This window comes from Mustela nigripes, chromosome 3 (genome assembly GCF_022355385.1).
Source record: "Mustela nigripes isolate SB6536 chromosome 3, MUSNIG.SB6536, whole genome shotgun sequence".
NCBI lineage: Eukaryota > Metazoa > Chordata > Mammalia > Carnivora > Mustelidae > Mustela > Mustela nigripes.
In genome coordinates this window covers 40128546-40150832 of record NC_081559.1, presented here as the reverse complement: position 1 = coordinate 40150832, position 22287 = coordinate 40128546, and the positions used below count along the sequence as shown (strand labels likewise).

The following is a 22287-nucleotide window of genomic DNA, read 5'->3' as shown; positions in this document are numbered from 1 at the left end:
GAGGGGGCCTGGATGCTGAGGAGCCTGGGCTTGTTTCATGTTAACATCTGGGAGTTGACCAGATAAAGAGGGGGATGCCAGGATCAGACGGGCATTCTAGAAAGATCCATCAGGGTTCGGGATGCCTCAGCAAGAAGGCAGGCGGGATGGAGACCCCCTGGGAGAAAGCACCGGGGTGGAGAAGAGGGACAGAGGCAAGAGGAGTAGCAGGTGTAGGCAGCGGTGAGGCTGTGGGTCAGAGGTTCCTTAGAGTCCCCTGAACCAGACCGGGATACATGCGCAATGTGGACGGGGAGGCTGCCGTCTTTCCCAAGTTGACCCAAGGAGCAAATAAGCCATTTGGTTGCTGCGTGGGGCTGCCGAGAGAGGAGGAACAGAAGGGTTAAGTGGGTGGGTGAGGCGGGATGTCACCTTAGAGCCCAAAGCCGCCAGGTTGCAGGTAACCTAAAAACAGCCCAAGGATGGGGACTTCTGACCTAGGCCCTGGCCTTGTGGAAGACCTGAATTAGAAGTGCTCCCACATTAGGAGACTCTGCGATGTGGGTATCTGCCTTCTCATGACCCAAGCCTGGGTTCCAATCAACAGTGCTACTGTGGGTAGCCCAGCCCCCAAAACTGCCCATGTCCCACTCCATACTTAGGAGAAGATGGGTCCTTCTACCTGTTTAAGGCCATTTTTAAAGCTTCCCTTGGAGTTCCCCTCTAAGGGAACCTTCCAGGAGAGCCCCTGGGACCCCTGGATACGTGACAGATCTGCCTGGCCATGTCCTTTCGTCTATGTACCCTTTCCTCGCTGTGTGATTGAGAAACAAGGTCCTACTCCACTGTGCACCTAGCACAAACACTCAGGGAGGCCCACCATCAATTCAACATCACAAAAGCTGTTTGGGATCCCAGGGGGGAAACCATTTTTTCTTTTCAGCAAGAAAGATGAATGTGTTCCCACTAAGGTCTGTCTTTGCGTTTTCGATTCCACCCCCTACCCTCATGGGGTCATGGACACGTCAAGTTCTAAGTCCAGTGTTTGGATAGGAGCCAGTGGACTCCCCCCTCTGCCCCTTCACTTGATCCTCCTAGCTGGGGCTGAGCAGGTAAAAGGACACTGCAAGGGGGGGAGGGGTCAGGGTCCCAGAGCCCAGGGCCTGTGTCTGTCACTGCAGCTGTGTGATGGTGAACCGCCTCTCTGGGATCTGCCTCAGTTTCCTTCTTTGAAAAGTCACATGGTCGGACAAGCCCATCTCTAGATCTCTTCCGTGATCCATTATGGGAACCGAAATCCATTTAGGAATATTGGGGCCCATGGGGCCAAGCTCTGCCTGGCTACATCCTGTTCTTGATTTACCTTTGGAAGGGTCTCGCCAAACTTCACCACCAACTCCCCTTCACTTCCTTCTTCATTTTCTCCTTCCTGACTCTTGACGAAACCTGTCAGAGGACAAAAGGGCTGGTTTTCAGAAAACAGAACAAGAGCCAGACAGAAAAGCCTCCTGGGGTCGCCCCACCCAGACCAGTGGAGATAGTCTCACTCTTCTATCTGTAGGGGCCACTCCTGTTTGGGAGTCAGGCTTGCGGGGGACTCTGTTTTGGTGCAGGGGATGGTCATTTGCCAATATGGTTGAATTATTTTTAGGAAAATCTAAGAGATTCCCCTCCTTTTCAGCTCTTTTTTTTGCAACAAACCAGGCAACAAAGAAATCATCACATCACAGGCAGAGATTAGGAAACATGACAGCTCGTCCCACGCCACTCAAGATAGCAGCCTTTTGAAATGCTAATTTGAGCTTCCTAATATGCTGTTTCCATAGAAATGTATGCAAATGTCTTGATAGTTTATTAAAAACACCCGCATGAAAATCCATCATTTTTGGAAGTGCCTTGCCCCTGCTTGGTGACCCGGGCCCTAGAAACTTCATGGAAAAGGTGGGTCTGTCGCCAAGACTGAGCCCGGGCTGGGTGGGAGGAGCCAGGGGAGGGGAGGGGGTAATCCATCTGGATTTCTGGAAGGAGTCGTTATCCCATCACAAAATACCTCCTTGGGTGGCATTGATTTGGCCCTGCACCCCCACCTCCAGACCATCTCAGCAAAGGGAGCTGGAAACCACACAGATCTCGCCATGGAACAGCTTTAGACAATATGCCTACAAATGTCACCCAGAAAGGGTGTTTGCTAAACACAGTTTGTGCTAACTGCTGCTGGCTGGGAGGAGGCTGTCCATCTTGAGCTCGTTTGGGGACACCCCAGACAAGCTGAGAAAGCTGCCCTGTCCCGCAGGAAAGAGCAGAGGACCCCAGGGCAAGAACCGGCCCCCCACTGGCCTCCTCACGCTCTGGACCTTCGCCCAGGATCCTCTGGTTGGGTCAGAGCCCCAGTTGTGGCGAGGGGACCCCCAAATGGGTTACACTCTGTCCTGAGAGGCAAGGAGAGGATCCAGTGGCTCAGTCACCTAGACAGGTCCACACGACAGTGGCTGTCCTTGTCTCTGAGGCTGCAAGGGCAGCATCATGGGCCAAGGGGGATGCCCCCTAGTAACTGAACCCCTGAGCACTCTCCCCCAGGCCCCCCACAAGCCCATCTGTAAATCCTTCCCAGAGAGAGATACGTGGTGCAATGCACTGTCGATGAAAAGGCACTTACAAGAGTCCTGTCTGCCCGGCCAACGGCAGCTCAAGGCCCACTTACTCTCTAAGCAGCTCGAGTGGAACTCCAGGTAGAATTTGGTCTGGGACTTGGTCTTCAGCGTGGCAAAGCACCTGAGAAACTCAATCTGCCCTTGGCTGTCGACAGTGCCGGGGCCTGGAGTGGGTGACAGAGGGATTTGGCTCCACGATGTGTCCAGACATGGAGCATTTCCAATCAGCCCTCAACACCAGGCTCCGGGGAAGGCGAGGTCTGGGTGAAGGCGAGGTTCTCCCTGAATCCCACTACCCACCCTGAGCATCCCCGATGATGGGAACGTCCAGGCCGTGGAAAGCTGGGTGGGGAGAGTGTTCAGGGAGCCAGGAGCCCGACTCTCAGCTTTGCCGCTGAACAGCAGGGGCCCTGGCAATGCCCTTAACCTCTGTGCCTCAGTGTGCCCATTTGTTCTGCCTGAGAGAACTTGTAAAAAGGCTCAGTGCCTAGATACCTAAATCTGTCTCGTTTCTAAGTTCAGGTAGCAAGGAATACCGGCTCTTCCTTCCTCAGGCCGACTTCCCTCCTCTGCTCACTTACCCCCGTTCCCACCCTTGTGTCTGGCCCGTCGTGGCATTCGCTGACAGGATGCATTGGCGAGCGTGCTCAGGCTGGCCTTGAGCAAGTTCTGGCCTTCCAGGTAAACTTCGAGCCACGCGACCGCCAAGACAGACGTTCCCGTCCCCTCTCCCACCCAGCCTTTCCTTCTTTCCTTTCTTCTCCTTTTCCCCAGCTTTATTGAGGAGGAGCTGGCAAATGTAATTGTACATATTTAAAGTGTACAACGTGATGATTTGACACACATGTACACTGTGAAATGCTTACCAAGATCAAGATAATTAACACATCCGTCACCCACATAATTAACTGGGGGTTTTTTTGCCTTTTTTTTTTTTTTTTTTTTTGGTGTGGTGAGAATGCTTAAGATCTGCCTTTAGCAAATCTCAAGTGTATGATATTGTATTACTATTATTATTACCCAGGGTCATCATGTGGACTATTAGCTCCCCAGAACTGATTCATCTTAGAACTGAAAGTCTGTACCCTTTGACCTACATCTCCCCATTTCAGGCCCCCCTCAGCCCTTGGAAACCGCCATTCTCTTCTGTTTCTATGAAATTGGTAGTTTTTCCAAGATTCCCCATGTAAGTGATATACCATACAGCTATGGTATGTTTTCTTTCTTTTTTTTTTTTTTAAAGATTTTATTTATTTATTTGACAGAGAGAGATCACAAGTAGGCAGAGAGGCAGGCAGAGAGAGAGAGAGAGAGGAGGAAGCAGGTTCCCTGCTGAGCAGAAAGCCAGATGCGGGACTCGATCCCAGGACCCTGAGATCATGACCTGAGCCAAAGGCAGCGGCTTAACCCACTGAGCCACCCAGGCGCCCTATGGTATGTTTTCTGTCTGGCTTATTTCACTCAGCTTTCCTCCATTTCCTTAAATCCCACAGCACCTAGGCCGGGTTCCGCTTAGGACGATGTTCAACCAACGCCCGATCCAGGTAATGGGTGTTTGTGAGCACCGTCTGGCGCTGAGTCCCAGTGGAGGGTGGGCAAGCCTGATGTGCTGAAGGTCCTCACTGAGGGTGTGATGACATGAGCCACCCCATTCATGCTGCAGGAGCTCAGAGAAAGGGGAGATGGGTGGGAGCCCAGGGAGAGATGGAAGGTTCTAGAAAGACAGTGCCCAGAGCTAGCACCAGGTGGTGGACTAGGGGTTATGTGGAAAGGAGAGGTCACACTGCCAGAGCAGACATTAGACCCAACAGCATGGGGAAGAGTGTGCTAGAAGACAGTATTCTAGCCTCCCCTCTATCCCTCAGGGCATGAAAGAAACAGCAATACAGGCTTTTCCTGCCTCCACTGCCCCCCCACGACTGCCCCTCAACCTTCCTCAATTAGCCTGGGCTATCTGCTGAGCACAGAAATGGGAGATGATCAGAGGAGGTGACAACATGGCTCCCCAGTCACCTAGATGGAGGCTAGGCATGCCACAGAGAACACCAGGCCCTTGCTGGGACGAGCAGGGCCCGGTGAGCAGGGCTGAGCTAAGTTATTTGAAAACATACCTACAAATCTCAGTATTATTTACTCCAGCATTTCCCAGACTCAGTCACCACATCCCATCCTTACAATGTTTACCATCTCCACCTACCACACACCCACACTAATACTGACTTAATATTTTCTTTAAATAGACTTTTTGAACTTAAGTAAACATATTTAAATAAGAAAGTACATCACAAGACTAAGTGGAAAACCAGCCCTGCTCGCCTTACACAGAAGAGACAAATGTGAAACACCCGTACTACCAATAAATGCATTACTGATAAAGGTTCACCCATGTCCCACCCAGAACTGCCTTTGGGGGCAGACACGCCACACCCTGGACAAACACTCATTTACTCCATTTTAAAGACTGAATTAAAACCGAGGCTTAAAGGCTGACATATTTGCCAAAGAGCCCAAGAACACGCTCTGCTCCAAAATCGTGATAGGACTCAGAGGCGAGGAGGGCCCCTGGATGGAGCGTGGTCGTGCCTGGAATGATAAGCCTCCGTCTATGAGAGACAATGGCCTGCTGCAACAAGAAGGCGGGAGCCCAAGGCCTCCTGTCTTCATGGAGAACCAAGGGACGGATGCTGCCTGCCACTTACCATTCTTGGAGACAAACTGGGAGGTGACTCCTGCCTCAAAAGTGGCGAAAACAGGGCTGTGGTCACTGGTCATGATGTCACTGGTGCTACCTGCAGGGGAGGGAAGGCATTTCTAAGCAGGGAAGGAGAAACCCTTCTGGTCAAACCACGGATGGCAAACTCACGGCAGAAATCAACCTCTATTGATGGAAACTTCCAGAAGTTTCACGGTTTTGCATGTTCCCCTGACCTTCCACAACCCCGCTTAAAAGTCTCAGTGTGTGGCACTCTTTCCTCCACAGCAAAAATGTGCCTGAGCTAGTTTTTCCTAGAGACACACGGGTTTTCAAATAGATCATGGGATGTGAACTGTGGACACTTTTCTGGTCTTGGCACTTTGTTGTACTGATAAGCTCATGGCCCAAAGCAGGATGGAAATATAGGTCACCACAATGCCTCCTAGGACTGGGAGAGAGTAGAAGGCGAGAAAGGGTAGACATGGAGTGTAGACATCTCTTTTAAGGACCATGGGGCTTGGAGAGAAGGTAGCAGGGCATATTTGGAGGATGTATGGGAAAGAACGTTCTAGAGATACTGAGTTCTTATAATAGAGCTTATGATGGAGCCATGTGCTTATAACAGAGCCATGTGAAGACATCTGGCTGGGTACTCAGGGCTGGAGATTTCTCTGTGTTTGGAGTCACGATGTTAGATGGAAGCAGAAAGGATGTCTGCCACAAGGATGTCTGGGCTCCCCAAGGGAGGCACACGGGATGCAAGGCCAGGCCACACTGACCAGTAAGGGCCAAAGAGAAATAGCAGAGGAGACCAAGAAGGCAGTAAGACAATTGAGATCATTTTCTATAAACCTCCTATTGATCAGCAAGAAAAAGATAAACAACATCCTAGCCTTCAACCGACCAAAGGAGATAGGCAGAAAATTCTAAAAGGAACACAGATGGCTAAGAAACATGGGAAAAAATGCTCACTGGCTCATGACCATCAGAGAGACAACTGAAACATCGAGTCAGAATAAAAGAGAGCAAGAAGAAGGAGAAAAGTGGCGGTCCTGGGGGAGGAGCTGGGGCTGGAGTAGAGGGCCCTCACTCCAGAGGTTAAAACAAGGTTAGCCGGGAGAGGAGGGGGGAGGACATCCCTTCTTGGAGACAGGAGGGCAAAAGGTAGGAGAGGCACCAACCTAAGTCACGTTTGGATGTGGGCAGGAAGAAGTCAGGGAGGGTCCAGTGGTGACTGAAACAGGAGAGGGTTGGGGTGGAGGGAGTCCACTGAGAGCGATGTGGCGATGGAAGGGGGGAGTTCCGGGGAGAAGTAAACAGGTGGACAAGCAGGGTTTTAAGAATGTCCTTAACCACATTTTATGTCAAACATAAAGCACTAGCACTATGGTGCCTGTGCCTTAAAAACTAGGAGGGCAACAGGGACCTTGATGTAACCTCTGTAACCACAGCTTGTACGACGCCTCCCACAGTGAGTCTGGGCCTAGCTATGTGACTTCCTTTGGCCAACAGGACATTAGCAAATGTGAGGCAAGCAGAGACTCAAGAAGCTCTTCCACATCTGGGACTTGCAGATGTGGGATCCCTGGGACCCAGAAGAAGCCTGGACTAGTTTGCTGGATGATGAACAACACGTCAAGTTACCACCATCACCCCTGCTGACAGCCAGCCAACCAACCAGCCGGCCAGCCCCTCATCTTGGGGGGCAGGGGTGGAGGCTCCTGGCCTGAGTGTCCCCAGTTAACAACAAGCAGAACGGAGATGAACAGACCCAAGTTCGACCCAGAGAACTGTAAGATGTCAAGTTTCAGGATTATTTGTTATGCAGCCATAGGTAACTGATACATCCTATTTGTGCCAATCACCATTAAGACCCAAGCTCCTAGTTTACCCCACTTCCTGAGCTTTGGACATTCATTCCCCGTCTTTCCCAAATTTCTTGCTCACCCCCAACCTATTAAACCCTTCCACTGCATCCTCTAGCATTCAGGGAAATATCACTGGCAAAATTCCCTACATTTTCAGCTTTGCCTTCATGTTCTATACCCAGTCTTCCTGGAAGACATTGCAACCTCTTAAGGGAGGGCTGATTTTCTGCTCCCTCCCTCCTAGGTGGGTCCAGAGTGGGAAGGTGTGTCCTGCTCCTCAATGCCACTTCCAGAGCAATCTCCCTCTGTTTTCCTAAAAACCTTCACTGGGGAGCTTTTGTGAATGCCAAGTTTAGGTTCAAAAGGCAGTAATGGTACAAGCCAGCACCTTCCCCTAAATCTCTGCAGAACGCCTGCTGCAGAAAGCATCTGGTGGAATCTTCCAGAGATGAGAACTGGCAGGACTCATGGAGTTGCAGGATGTGGGAAAGAAAAGCATCACTGAGAAATGGGATGGTTAATGGTGGGAGGGATATGGGCCTTTGTAGGTCCTGAAGGCTGTGGCTAGGGGTTTGGGATACCTTTCCACCTATCTAAAGGTGTGACATTTGTCTTGGAAAGTCACTTCTGGGAGATAGAGCTCAGGTGCTAGGAGAGTACACGTGCATGCATTCCCAGGGCTCTTGTGCTGGTCACTTCTGAGCAGCAGGAGGCATGCACACAAAAAAAGGAATGGATATCAATTCAACTTGGTGGGGACCATGGTCACCTCCAGGTCACCTGTCTGGGGTCACTGGGACTTCTCCCATTTTACAGACAGACAGACTGCAGCCCATTAGTTCCGGGCACCCAAACCTCCCAAATTGCTCCTCACCATAGGACTGACACACCACGTGTACCAGTGGGTAAGATTTCCAGAGGACTCGGTCACACCAGGAAGGCAGGTTGTACTTCATCTGTAAATCAAAGTCACGAGATTTGTAAATGCCTGTTATTCTCTGTATCTAGAAATCAGTGTAAGAAGAGGTTGACTTGTAAACCCTGTAATCCTTGAATTCATGTGCTGTTGGGTCATTAGAGATTTGCCCCATAGGTGGCCTTCAACCTGTTTCATTTGCCTTAAGTCCTCAGTCCCGAGACATTGGGTTGAAAATGCACATTGTGGGCTTCACCTGGGTCAGTCTGCCCACCCACCCACCTACCTGCCGATCCACCATCCATCCATCCAACCACCATTCATCCACCCATCTGTATATCCACCTATACCTATCCGACCACTCAAGCAATATGTATTAAGACAAGCCCTCTCCAGGGGAGCCTGGGTGGCTCAGTGAGTTAAAGCCTCTGCCTTCAGCTCAGGTCATGATCTCAGGGTCCTGGGATCGAGCCTTGCATTGGGCTCTCTGCTCAGCAGGGAGCCTGCTTCCCCACCCCTTCTCTGCCTACTTGTGATCTCTGTCAAATAAATAAATAAAATCTTAAAAAAAAAAAAAATGACAAGCCCTCTCCAGGATACAATGGAGAGCAAGATGCTCACTGGGCGTGATAGACAAGGCAAACTGACAATATCCTTTATCCCTTTAAGTTCTAGCTCTTTCTCTTCTGCCTATAAATATAAAGGTACTCATTCTAACAGAGCCTACCCCCCTCCCATCTCCTGCAGTTACTTTTCTCTTTTTCCCAATTTTCTTTCCAGAATTTCTTTCTAATTTCATTGCCTCTACTTTGGGATCACCCATTTTGTTTTTTAAACTTGAGTTGCAACTTACATATAGTAAAGAGTACTCATTTTAAGTATATAGCTCGAGGAGTTTTGATATTTGTACATACTCATTTAACCCCAACAGAGGAAGAGAAAAATTTCCCGCACCTCAAAGGTTCCCTTGTGTTCCTGTGTCCATACTACCACCTTGCAGAGGTGAACATGATCATGCCTAATGCCTCTGCTGATGCATTCTGTCTAACCTTGAACTTACAAATAGACTCGCTTGGTATATATTGTTTGAGGTCTGGCTTCTTTCACCCATGTTGTTCCCTGAAGTTCACTCGTCATCCAGCTGTGGTTGTATTCCACTGGACATACACACCGCATTTATCTAGTCTACTATGGATGTTAGTACGGCTCTCCCCAGTTTTTGGATGTTGTTCACGAAGCAGCAATAAACATACTCATATCTCCCTTTTGGTGAACACAAATACTAATGCCTCTGGGGCTCCCCCAAAGTGGAATTTTGGGTCCCAGGGTAAGCACACACTGTTGCCATCCTGTTTCTCTTAACACTGCAGTTCTCAGCACTGGCTGCCCTAGGAAATTACGGGGGGAGCTTTGCAGATATGGAAACCATGGCCCACCCTGGGTCTCTTGCATCAGAGCCTTGGGGGATGAGACCTGGGCATCCGTATTTCTGGAAAGCTTCTCCTGGCTCACCTGCACACACTTGGTAAAGAGCCACTCTCATCCACCCCGGGGCTGGATTTCACCCAAGACTACGCAAACTGCTCTTTTAAAGCCCACCCAACCTTCTGGACCACATATCCAGCTCTTTGTGCAGGGCTCATGCACAGGGAACATGTTCTCCTAGACTCACATTCCACACGGGCAACCGCTAATCCTGACGGTGTCTCACCCCCTGCTTCTGTGATGCCCAGCTGCGTGGTTGGTTGTTCTGCCCACCACCCACGATAGCACTCATGGCCTGCCTCGTTTGTCATGTCTGCCTCCTCCTCTCACCTCTGAACAGGGACGGCCCCCAAATCTGCCCACAGCCCTTTTCTTTGCCTCTTCCACTCACTTCCTGCCAATGTCACCTACGCCGGGGGTGTCCGTGTTCTGGGCGCACACAACTCCCAAATCTATGACCCAGCCCTGTTGTCTCTCTCTAGCATCACCTCATATTTTCAATTGCCTTCTGGATGTTTCCTCTGAGGTATTCCTCCAATATCCTACAGTAAGTCTGAAGACAAGCTCTATGTTCTGATTGGCACTTTTGTCCACAGCAATCCGATCTATCAACGCATCCTGCTTTCCTTTGCTTCTGCTTTGTTTGTTCCCAGTTCGGACTCAGGCCCCAGTTTCTCAGCAGGACCCAGCACACGGTCTCCTCAGGGGTCCCCGGCACCCTCCTCACCCTCTCCACAGACGCAGACCCACCTTCTCTGCCTATCACTGCTGTGCTGCCAGCCCCAGTAGAACTTTCAGTGGCTTCCCTGTTTTCCAGCCAACAGGTCAAAACCTTACCCTGGCATCTAGGGCCTCCCTCCCCTCAGCTCAGCCTCTATGTCCCCTGATACTTGGGTTAACCTGGACATGCTCTGTGTCCCCACATATTCCCATGGACCTGCCCAGATGGTGCCAGAGGACCATAGACATACAGCAGCCTGTGGACGCCCCTCAAGCAGGTGTCTTGCCCTGGAGGTCTCTCCGTCTCCTTCCTCTACAGTAGACCTGGATCTTCTCTCCTCCTCTGTCTGTTTTTCTCTGTTAGTCCCTGCCTTGTTCTGATATCACCCCCTCACCCGGGCCTGACCCTTCCACCTACACTTCTCTGCTTGCCCTGAGCCCTCAGGCAACGGTCTGAACTGTTTTCCATTTCCTTAGGCCTCCAGGAGCCTAAGCTCATCATTCCACACCTCTAAGCCTCAGGGCTTCCTGAGAGTCCCCTAGAATTTCCTACTTCCGTATCTGTTCCAGCAATTCTTCCAACTGGAAACAGATCAGCCCCCCTCAGCCTTCATCCTGTCCTCTTATTGACAGCCAAGCTGTCCCTCACAGCACCACAAGTGGGCCCTCTTTGAGAAGACTCTCCTAATCTTTCCTTGCCCTAATGGTCATATCCTCTTTAGGCTCCTCAGTGCATCTGGAGATCTCACATTCCATCTCTGATTAGTTAGCTGTGTGTTTGTCTCCTCTTTACTTCTATAAACTCCTTGGGGCTCATCTTTGATCTCCTACCACCCAGGAGAACATCTAGCTCATCACAGGTCAACAGTAAGTACCTGTTGAACAAGAATGAATGAAAGCTTTATGCAGCTTTCCCCCAAACACTGTTCCTTAGAACCCAAGGAACTTCATAAGGTAATAATTAGTGTTCCATGACTAACTGAGTTTGGCCCAGAAATTTCCATGTGGAGAACCATAATGCTCATAAACCTGTAAAGGCTCTGATAAGTCCTGTGGTCAGGGAGCTTGTTTAATGATGATTTACTTGGCAGATTAGCAAATAGATTTCATCACAGGACTTAAAAAAAAAAAAAGCTTCAGAACCCAGTTAAAGAAATACTTTAAATCCTCTCAGACTCTTAGACTCTCTGGACAGAAGGGAAATCCTGTATCAGAGTCTAGTGTCTTGCAGTGGGCAAGTGTGGTTGCCTACCCTCTCCTTAGAAAAAGTGTTTTGCTCAGTGATGCAAATCGACACGTGATCTCTAATTCCCCTTCTTTTTTTCCTGTGGCCTAGTGGATGAAGATGCCCTTCACATCCTGTTCACCCTCATGGGAACGGACGCAAGAGGGGTGATGTGCAGGGGGCTAGAGACGGAGGGCCAAGGCGGTCCTATGAGGAGAACTCACCCCTGTGGCCTTCTGCTTAGTGTAGGCGTACTTGTCCCGAGTCAGTCTTTCAAAACGGTAGGTGGGCGCGAACGTGATTTCTTCCTCCTCTGAAAACCAAACAAAACGCTGGTTTCCGCTTTGACTCCCCAAGCTTCACATGGGCGACATTTCTGTCTTCTTCAGGCACAGTCCTTCCCCTCTCCACTGAGGATATTCAGGGAAAAAAGGAGACAGCAATGGCTGGAGGGGGTCCAGGAGCAGAGGGACACACAGTTCTTACCAAAATGCAGGAAGACCTTCTGCTCCTTCCTCTCCATGAGTAGCTGGTCGTGGGACAGGAGGTCTGCATACTGCTGCTGCTTGATCTTCTGGACGATGGTTTCCGCCTCCTGGAGCAAGGACACGGCCAGGCCCCCAGTGAGAACCCCCTACCCCTGCCGACATTCAAGAGGCCCATTACCACCTGCTGGCCCATCGCCTGGGACCCAGAGCCCCAGAGGCTGCACCAGACCCTGGTCCCAGGGCTGCCTGGCTGGGGTGTCTTAGCACTCAACTGTTTTATAAGGAAAACCCTGCAAAAGTCATCAAACATCAAACTTGTACCTGATAGTACAAGTTTTGGCTGGTCTAGATTTGCAGAGGAACCTTTTACTTTTGCTCTGACCTCTAGTATTATTCTTATGAACACTCCACGAGCAGGTAGCTATTTCTATTATTCTCTGTGGGAACTGAGGCATCTTGCTGTGAGGCCAGGGAAGGATCTCAAATCCCAGCCTCCTGAATCCGTGGGCATCGGCAGGGAGGTGTCGGTGCCCTGGACCCTGCGGTCTCCCCTCTGCTCTGGTAAACACCCTTGGCAGACCTCCTGCTGAGGGAACAGCCACCATAGCCCCACAGACCGTGAAAGGTTGGGATTTGTGGGGTCCCTGTCCAGCTCTCTCCCATATACTGCAGGGAGCCTCTAGTGAGGGAGGAAGTGGTGGGGAGGCAGGAGGGGCACAAATGGCCCTAAGCTCTTCCTCGGTCTCTGCATAGCCGCTGAGGCAGCAGGAGTGAGCGGCAGGCTGCTCGGGGAAACAGGAAGAAAGGGGAATGAGAAGGTCTGGGTTCCAGCCCAACTGTCCATGATCGGCAACTGACCCCAGGCCATTCCTTAGCCGGTCTGTGTCCCAGGGTTCTTGCCCCTCGGTTTCTGCCGTCCTCTTTTCTCCCCACACAGGACGCAGAGTGAAGGTTCTACACACCAGTTAGGGATGTACAACCTGTACAACTGCACAGCTCTGCTCCCAGGCCTGGCCACCCTCCCTTCCTGGGAACCCCCTGCTCTCCCTGAGAGAGGAAGGCCATGTCTGTCACATGGGCCTTCGGACTGCTGCTCAGTGGACCATGCCTGGGCACCTAACAATAGCAATGTTTTCCTGAGCTGCCCAGGGACCCGCCATCAAGACAGAAAATTGGGCCAGTCTCCTCAAGTATGTGGGGACCAAGTGTGAACAGAGGTTAACTCTAAAGGCAGGGGCTCTGGGACGCCTGGGTGGCTCAGTTGGTTGAGCGGCTGCCTTCGGCTCAGGTCATGATCCCAGCGTCCTGGGATCGAGTCCCACATCGGGCTCCTTGCTCCACAGGGAGCCTGCTTCTCCCTCTGCCTCTGCCTGCCATTCTGTCTGCCTGTGCTTGCTCTCTCTCCCTCTCTCTGACAAATAAATAAAATATTTAAAAAAAAATTTTTTTAAAATAAATAAAGGCAGGGGCTCAACAACAGAGCGGCATCAGGTCCCAGAGGGGGCACAGTGGCCTTGGCCCGGCTCAGTTTGGGCCCCCGTGTCCCCATGTCCCGAGCTAACTTGAGGGAGCCTCTGTCCCGTGCAGCCCTTGTCCTGGGGGGGGCAGCCCCTTACCCAGGTGGGCAGCTCCACGCGGTAGTTCAGGTCCCCGAGCCAGAAGAGGTGGGTGAAGCGGTGAGTGATGTTGAAAGGGCTCAGCTTCTTGTCCCCCAGAGCCAGAAACCGGAGAATGCTCATGTAGTTCTGGTTTCGCCTGTTTCAATGAAGAAGTAGCCACCTAGCATGGGGTGGCTGGTTCCCTACTTCGCCACCATGGTGGGAAGGCGAAGGGAGCCGGCGGCGGGGAGAGGGGGTGGCGGAGATGTAACTCTGGGCCCCTGGTGCAAAGGGACTTTCAGGTGGAAATGAGAGCACAGGACAGGGGCCCCCAGAGCTTCCATTCAGCAGGGAACTGGCATCACGGTTATTCTAGAAAGAGGTCTTCATGACCAGGCCCAAGGGGCTTTCATCTGTAAGGGTGCCTGGAAGAGGTCTTTCCGTTTAGAAATCATCTAGCAGATCGATGACATAAGAAAGCGTGTGTCCTGTCCTCCCAACAAGATTCACCCACATGAGCGGTGGCTCTTGTGCCATAGGTGCCAGTAAAGCTGGGGCTGCACGTGGCTGTGGCATTTGGGGAGGTGAGGTATCTCTGGGCAGACGAACCTATTACATGCTCTCGGGCAGGGAGCTCCATTACCTGAGTTTCTTCTCACTTCCGGAAGTCAAGTGGCTGTTAACAAATCCCAAGGAGGTTCCGTTGAACATAAACGACACCCCCACAGCTCCCTTGTTCCCTAAAGGGAGAGGGGAAGCAAGAAGTGAGCACAAAAGGCAACTTTGGCCAGGGGCAGGAAATCAAGGTGGAGCACGGTTATTCCTTCAGAGGAGATCGAGAGAAGCGCAACAGCTTCATCTGGAGCGAGACTCAGCAGTGGTAGGGACTTGGGGTGGGGGACATTCCTCCAGGACCAGAAGAAAATGGGGTAAATGGCCTGCATCCTTGGGAGTCCTCTGTGGGGGAAGGATGGAGGCTGCTGGTCTAAGTCATCCTGTTGTCCCCCTCCTGGGGTCTCATCAGTTACCCCACAGGCCAAGCAGGCAGGACCACCAAAAGCAGCCAGAAGCCTGGGGAAGATTTAGACAAGGGAGCCCAGGGCTGGGTGGGCTAATGTCCCCCCAGCTAACCAGGCTTCTGGTGGGACCAAAATCCCCATTGAGACCACCTTTCAGATTCTGAGTTTCAACCTATTCTAGATTAGTGGTTCTCCAAGTGTGTTCCCCACACATTCCCAGCCACAGCAGCACCTGGGAATGGTTGGGAGGGCAAGTTCTCAGGCCCTACCCTGGACCTGCCGAATCAGAAATTCTGGAGGTGGGGCCCAGGAATGTGGGTGAAACAAGCCCTCTAGGTCAGGGGTAGGCAAACGCTGGCCCGATGCCAGGTGAAGATGATTTTTACATTTTTAAATAGTTGGGGGGAAAAAATCAAAAGAAGGTTTTGTGACACATTACAACGGTATGCAATTCAAATAGGAGCCCATCAATAACATTTTATTGGATCACAGCAACGCCCACAGAGTTAAGTAGTTGCAAGAGAGGCTGCACGACCTGTAGAGCCTGAACTATTTCCTGGCTGGCCTTCTAGAGACAAAATTTGGCAAGCCCTGCTCGAGGACATTCTGACACACATAGAAGTCTGAAAGCCTGCTCTGGTCAACAGCTTGAGCATATGCACTGGGCACTTGAAATGTGGCTGGTCCAAACAGAGGAGGGCTCTAAGCATACAGATGCACCCGAGTTATGTCTCAGTTAGAAAAACAGAACATAAGGGGAGCCTGGGTGGTTCAGTGGGTTAAGGCCTCTGCTTTCGGCTCAGGTCATGATCCCAGGGTCCTGGGATCGAGCCCCACATCAGGCTAAAAAAACAAAAAACAAAAAACAACAACAAAAAAAACAGAACATAAAATGGTTAATAATTTTTATATTGAACACCTACTGAAACTGTAATCTTGAATAAATGATGTTTGATTAAATGTTAGGAAAGATCATCCATTCGGTCATCCACCCTCCCTCCTTGGGACTGGGGCCCCTAGCAATGATGGGTAGTCCTGCTCCCCTGTCCTGGGACAGGGGCAGGGGCCTCACCTTCTGGCTTTCTCTCCATCCTGCAATATGACCTCAGTTTAAATCCCTGCCCACCACTTGGCCACTGGGCCTGGGACAAGTTAAGGAACATCACTGATGCCTCCAGCATCTTGTCTGTGAGTGGGACCAACAATGGTCCTTGCTCTCCCACCCCCACAGGGCATTTCTAGTAAATGGGATAATCTCACAGAGCATTTAGCTCTCAGTGGTGCACAGGTATGTTCTCAAAGTCTTGGCTCTTCTAGGGATGATGTCCACCAGCATGAGCCAACCAGTGTTCACTGGGCTCTGTCCCATGTTAACCATGGCTGGGAGCCATTTGGAGGGAGAAGAGGGGAAGATGGCAGCCCCAGGTTGGGGGAAGGGAGGAGCAGGTACATGGGATGTGAGCGGGCTGCTGTCTGCATAGTTCACTTCTTCAGTGCCTAGCACCGTGCGGGGGCGTGGGGTGGGGGGAGATGACACATGGTCAGCTCGGTCACAATGTCATGAGAATGAGAGCTGGGGGAGCAGCCAGAGGTGAGGTCTGGTTGTGGGGTGGTTTTGTCTTGTACTGGGAGGTCTGAGCACCTTCCATGCTGTTGGAAAGGGGCTGGGGGCAGGCAGGCGGGCAGCCCAGGCAGGCAGCAGCAAGAACAGAGGTTCCTGGGCAGCAGAAGGGTGGGGGCTTTGACAGGGCAGCTCCCGAGACAGGAAGGAAGGGGGCAAGTGGGTGTGGATGCGGGCAGTTTGCGGTTTGTCAGCAGAAAAGCCGAGAGAGTTCTTCACGTTTGACTGCAGCAATTCTTCTGTTTCCTGTTGTCTTGGGGACTCTGTCCTGTCCCTGACTCCAGCCACCAGAAACCACTGGCCTCGCTGTCAACCCCACCCATGGCCTGCGTGGTGCACCTGCCCACACACACTCAAGCCTCACATATGCGCTCACAGACTCACATACATGCTCACAGACAGACCTGCACATGTACTCACACACTCACATATATGCTCACAGACACCTGCACATGAACTCAAACTCACATATATGCTCAGACCTGCACACATACTCACACACATATATGCTCAGACACTCGCACACACACTCAGACTCACACATGTGCTCACAGACCTGCACACGCACTCACACTCACGTGCCCTTAAACAGGCCTGCACACACACACACAGACCCATACATGTGCTCAGACAGACCTGAATATACACTCACACAGATGCACATGTACTCGGACTCAAACACAGACTCTCATGTACACTCAGACGCAGAGACACATGAGCCCTCACGCCCAGACAGGCTTACAGAGACCTCCATGTACACAGACACACATACTTGGATTTGCATATGCAGACTCACACGCACACACTCACAGAGTCACACATACAGACACACAAGCATTTCCACCCACACCCACACAGGCTCACACTCAAGGCACTCCAGCCGTCCTCTGCTCTGAGTTCAATTCTCGCGGGTGCCATGATGGGTCCCCCAGCTCCCCGCTAATGCCAGGATTTCCACATCCATCCTGAGTCGCTCTCTTTCTATACCAGGGTTCCCACGAGCCAGATGGAGCCCCCACCTGTGTCTGTAAGCAAAGCTTTCTGGAATACAGCCACTCGCATTCCTGTTCATGCTCTCTGAAGTTCCTTTTGTGTCGTGGCACGTAGCCCACAAGCCTTGAATATTTACTCTGTGGCCCTTTACAGAGTGTCAACTCCTGTCCTAGGTCCTTGATTCTCCCGGTGGAGGCCTGTGGGCCAGCAGTGCTGGTGTGGACCCTGGGTGGGTTGAGGCTGGGGGAGCCCAACATCTGGGTCACCCAGGACTGAGGGGAGCCCAGGAAGTGAAACCCAGTGACGTTGCAGTGCACAGGAGTGTAGCCCCCTCCCTGCTCACCCAGTGTGTTGGCGATGCCCGTCTTCACGTTGTCAGTGCAGATGTGACTGATACGGTTCTCATGCTCTGGTTTGGCCAGCACCACAATTCGGATATTCCAGAGGGTGTGGATGGCAATCTGGTGGGGATGACAACACAGTCACCCCTGGCCAGGGCACAGTGCCTGACCACAGGGCAAGAGATCCCCCCGCCAACTCTGACTCCCAAGATGGAGGACCCCATTTGTAATCCCTAAACTTCAGGGGAGCTTCTAAGGATACCCCGCAGATGAAACAAAGTATCTTAAAGATGAGAGCCAGGACAGGCCACATTTCAATGAAGTAAGGGTGATCTACAAGCAGAGGCATGGACAGTGATTTTCAGCAATGCCCATAGACCCCCAATCAATTTCAGAAGCCCCAGGCATTCCCCTCCAGCCCTGGAAGGTAGAGATGGTGGTGCTGGGGAATGACCACAGAGCACCCCGGGCCTCTCTGTTAGGTGAGAGCTCACAGGCTGAGCCCACCCTTGCCCCTGAGATGCTCCTGGCCAGCCTCATAGAGCCCACTGCCCCGGGGTCCCACCCAGCGCCCTGGCCAGCTGCTCACTGTTTTAAAAGTCATGCTGGTGATTTCCTGCAGGGAGTGTTTGAGTATCTCCAGCCACTCCTTCTCTCCCAGGGGGTCCTCCTGGGTGCCGATCACATAGATGTCATGGGGGATGTAATCCGCGGAGTCATCCCGTGTCTTTCCCTGCCCCTTGGAGAGAAACCAGGACGTGATCTTCTTGGGAGGGGGGGCGTTACCTTCAACAGCAAAACCCAACACCAAGTGAGTCAAAGGTACATCAGGAGAATTCAAAACACAGGTTGGGGTAAAGCGTGTGGGGCAAGAGGGCCACCCCATCACAGAAAATCATTTGGGCCACCCCATGAAATGCCAGAGATGGGAGAATTACGTACTATTATTCCCAGGATGTCAGGAAGGGTCAGAGCACAGTTAAGTTTCTCTTTAAAGAGAACATGAAGTTTCAGAGACTTGAAATACCCAAAGACTCCACACAGTGATTTGAACTAGCTATGTGAGACCATGAGATGTCAAACACCATCCTAGCCTTTGCGGCTGACTGAGTGACCAAGACCCTCCTCCAGGAGTTTATAGCTTGTTGGCAAGGACACCCCAGCAGGCGGACAGGTTTGGGAGACAACAGGGCTTCCTTGCAAAACAGAGAGATCTCAGCCGCAAACTGAGAGCCGAAGAGATAGGAAGAGCGTGGACACCTCCTCCATTCTCATTTCGAAAAATGAGTCAAAGCAGCTTAATGAAGATAGAGTGAAGGATTTACTTTTCCTCGGAACACCCCTTCAAGGTTGAGTAAACCTCTCCCCCAGAGAGAAAACCTGACGGTGGCCGCTCTGCTCGCTCTGCTCCCCACTATGGTTCACAGTGGGAGCGAACGCCCTAGGGGCTGGTGGTCTCTGCTTGGGGAGACCCTCCCAGCCACCCAGACCACGCCTTCCATGCTGTCTTCTGTGTGAAGGGCGCCCCCTCCAGCGTGGACTTCACTAGGTCCAGCCAACTCTAAGACCCCCATACTCACAGTGGGAAAAACAAGGGCAGTGAACCCCCGGGGCATGAACCCCTGAGAGTGACAGTTGATAAAATCAGGTGGCCACCAAGAAACACGAGAGGACAGAACAGGATACAGGACCCCAAGAACACCTGGGCATGAGTGCCTGGGGAGGGCTGGTGGCTTGTGGAATCGGGCTCAGGTGCTCTGGTTGACTCTCCACAAGTAGCAAATTACGTTCTCACTTCCAGACCACTCCTTGCCCCCCCTTGAAGGGCTGTGCTCACCCTCTGCCTTGCTGCCGGCTGGCTATCTGCTCTGTGAGAGGGTGGGTGGGCCTGACTTTGCTCTGGACAATGTGAGATCAGAGGGACACCCAGTTATAATTAAGTTTCGGATAAACAACACACAACTATTAGAAAAGGTATGTCCCGTGCTGTATCTGTTGAACTAAAATTCAAATGAACTAGACATCCTGTATCTACTTATTTTTTTCTAGTTGAATACTTTCATGAAATAATTATTTAGTATAATTTATATGTAGTGTGATATATCTGGTATGTAAATATATATAAGTATATAAGTATACGGTATATGGTTGGTCCAATATATATTTGGTGTATATTTAGTACTTATTTCTAGCTGAATTGTTACACTATTTGCAAAATTTATATTCAGTACATTTATTAGCATAATACAGATCAGTATATAAATACATGTAGTATACATTTAGCATTATCATTTCTAGCTAGATACCAATCCTCAAAAAACTTTGCTGTTTACATGAAATTCAAATGTAATTGGGCATCATCTCTCTTTCTCTCTCAATACATCTGGCAACCCCACCCAAGGAGGGAGTTCTTTCTTCCAGGCCTGAGGTTCCTTGGAGACCTGCCTAAGGCTGGAAGGTACCCAAGAGCCTCTTCACCTATATATCCAGACTGTACCTAGAACTTTCCAGTTTAGACAGGCAAAGTAACCTAGCCCAGTTGCTACTGGGGTATGAGAATCCCAGAGCTCACTTCTCTTAATCATTGTCTCAGCAAAAGTATAGAATTCCCTAGAAAGGAGGCTGGGTAGATAGGTTGGGAGGGGGGTGTTGGGAGGAAGACAGACGCCCTCACCCACCCATTTGCAGATGTTGGAGGCAGCAAAGCAGAACCCAAGAGGTAGTGGTGGGAGGGAGTGGGGGGTGGGGCACATATGGACCTACCCATGTTCCAGGTGCCAATGAAGATGGTGATCATGTCTGGTTCCGGCTGCTCCGAATGTTTATTCTTCATCTGCTGGAGAAGCTGGCAGAAGCCTTCTCTCTTCTAGGGATTGAAGGGCAGACAGACTCAGAAAGGCCTCTGCCTCCCTGCACATTACACTCTCAAAGGGCTTGGTCAGCTTCAAGAAAACTGAGAGCAGCGCAAATCAGTACGAACTTGCAGGAGCGCAATCTGGAAAGAGGGTCCGAAGTCTTAAGGAAGTGGCTTCTTTTTGACCTTGCCACTCCTCTGCAAGGATCTGAGCCTAAGAACCACCAGAAACCACACAAAGGCCCAACCATTTTCATGGGAACTGTCGCATGCACTTTAATACCGAAAAAACTAGAAACAACCTTAATGTCCAGTCCTAGGAAGCAAGTTAATAATCGTAGCACGGGTCAACCACGTGCCACAATATTGTAGGGTTCACAAGTTTTGATTCAGAAATACCTTCTCAACAAGGACAGATGCCCAAACTATATTGTTAGGAGCAGAAAGCCAGTTGACAAAACAGTATAAACAGTATTATTGCTTTTTTATTAAAAACACAAACAAGGGGTGCACCTGGGTGGTTCAGTCGGTTAAGCGTCTGACTTTGGCTCAGGTCATGATCTTAGGGTCCCGGGATTCAGCCCCATGTTGGGCGCCCTGCTCAGCAGTCTGCTTCTTCCTCTCCCTCTACCCCTCCCCTCCTCCACTCATGCTCCCCCCCCAACTAAATAAAATCTTGAAAGAAAAAAAAAACACCCACTTTTTGCTTATTTGTATTTGTTACTTTTTCACCAATGAGAATAGATTACTTATTTAACTAAAGAACATTTAGATCAAAGAAACCAAAAAGAAGAGAATACAGGGGGGTGCCTGGGTGGCTCAGGGGGTTAAGCCTCTGCCTTCGGCTCAGGTCATGATCTCAGGGTCCTGGGATAGAGCCCTGCATCAGGTTCTCTGCTCAGTGGGGAGCCTGCTTCCCCCCTCCCCCTGCCTTCCTCTCTACTTGTGCACTCTCTCTCTGTCAAATAAATAAAAAATAAAATCTTAAAATTAAAAAAAAAAAGGAAGAAGAGAATACATGAAGGCTGTTAGTCTCCTGAATGGTCTTCACCGGGTTGTCCTGGCTACCTGGGCACATGGGGCGGGGGGGATGGGAGGGCTGAAGCAGAGCAGTCCTCTCTGAGATGACAGTCAAGGGCAGGCTGACCAAACAAGCACCCACACATTTTAGGTTGTACCATATGAAATTAACAGTTTCGCATCTACGGAGATGGCAATTTCATACGCTTCAACCTAAAAACTGCAAACCTCAGTTAATCAATCCCCTCTGAAGAAACCTGCTCACAAAGATGTTACAATGACTGTCACTACTGACACCTGGATGGCTCAAAATGCAGTGCCTCAGTTTATTGCCATGTCTCAATCTTTCTGAGCTGGTAGCAATGGGCAGAATTGGGTTTTGGATCTATGTCCATGTACCCAGAATGATGTCTGGCCAGAGGTTCCTTCTCTCTACCTCCCCCACCACCTGTCTGGCCCCAGCATCTTTGTTTTTCCCAGGCCCTTCTCTATCATTCCTCCGAGTCCTGCCCACCCCCACCCCGGCCAGTTCTGGGCACCGCCTGGCCTCCTGCTGGCCTCCCAACAGCCTCCATTCCCCCACCCCTGCCACATCATCCATGGTACAGGTGAAAGGAAGGTTCTAGCACTTGATGGGGGCTGTCCCTGTAAGTCTGAGCTGGGAGCCCTTGTCCCTCAACCTTGCCATGGAGCTATGCCTGGCCAGCTAACACCTGATGTGATGAGAGCCCCTTGTGCACTTCCTGGTGTGAGCCATTTATTAAAGGATAAAGAGTAAGACCAAGATGGAGGGTCTCGGGCCCTGGTTGGCATG

At 51.0% G+C, this 22287-nt stretch overlaps 1 protein-coding gene across 1 annotated transcript in view; it reads right to left on the bottom strand.

Moving 5' to 3' along the window:
- The window catches only part of INPP5D (inositol polyphosphate-5-phosphatase D), a 111461-nt gene that overhangs the window by 13495 nt on the left and 75679 nt on the right, over window positions 1-22287 (bottom strand). Inside the window, exons 11-21 of the mRNA XM_059393738.1 lie at window positions 20363-20465; window positions 18189-18385; window positions 17602-17719; window positions 14269-14365; window positions 13644-13782; window positions 12026-12134; window positions 11764-11852; window positions 8068-8149; window positions 5330-5419; window positions 2681-2794; window positions 1343-1425 (exon numbers count right to left, since the gene is read on the bottom strand). Coding sequence (XP_059249721.1) covers window positions 1343-1425; window positions 2681-2794; window positions 5330-5419; window positions 8068-8149; window positions 11764-11852; window positions 12026-12134; window positions 13644-13782; window positions 14269-14365; window positions 17602-17719; window positions 18189-18385; window positions 20363-20465 — 1221 coding nt within the window. The remainder of the gene's footprint in view (window positions 1-1342; window positions 1426-2680; window positions 2795-5329; window positions 5420-8067; window positions 8150-11763; window positions 11853-12025; window positions 12135-13643; window positions 13783-14268; window positions 14366-17601; window positions 17720-18188; window positions 18386-20362; window positions 20466-22287) is intronic.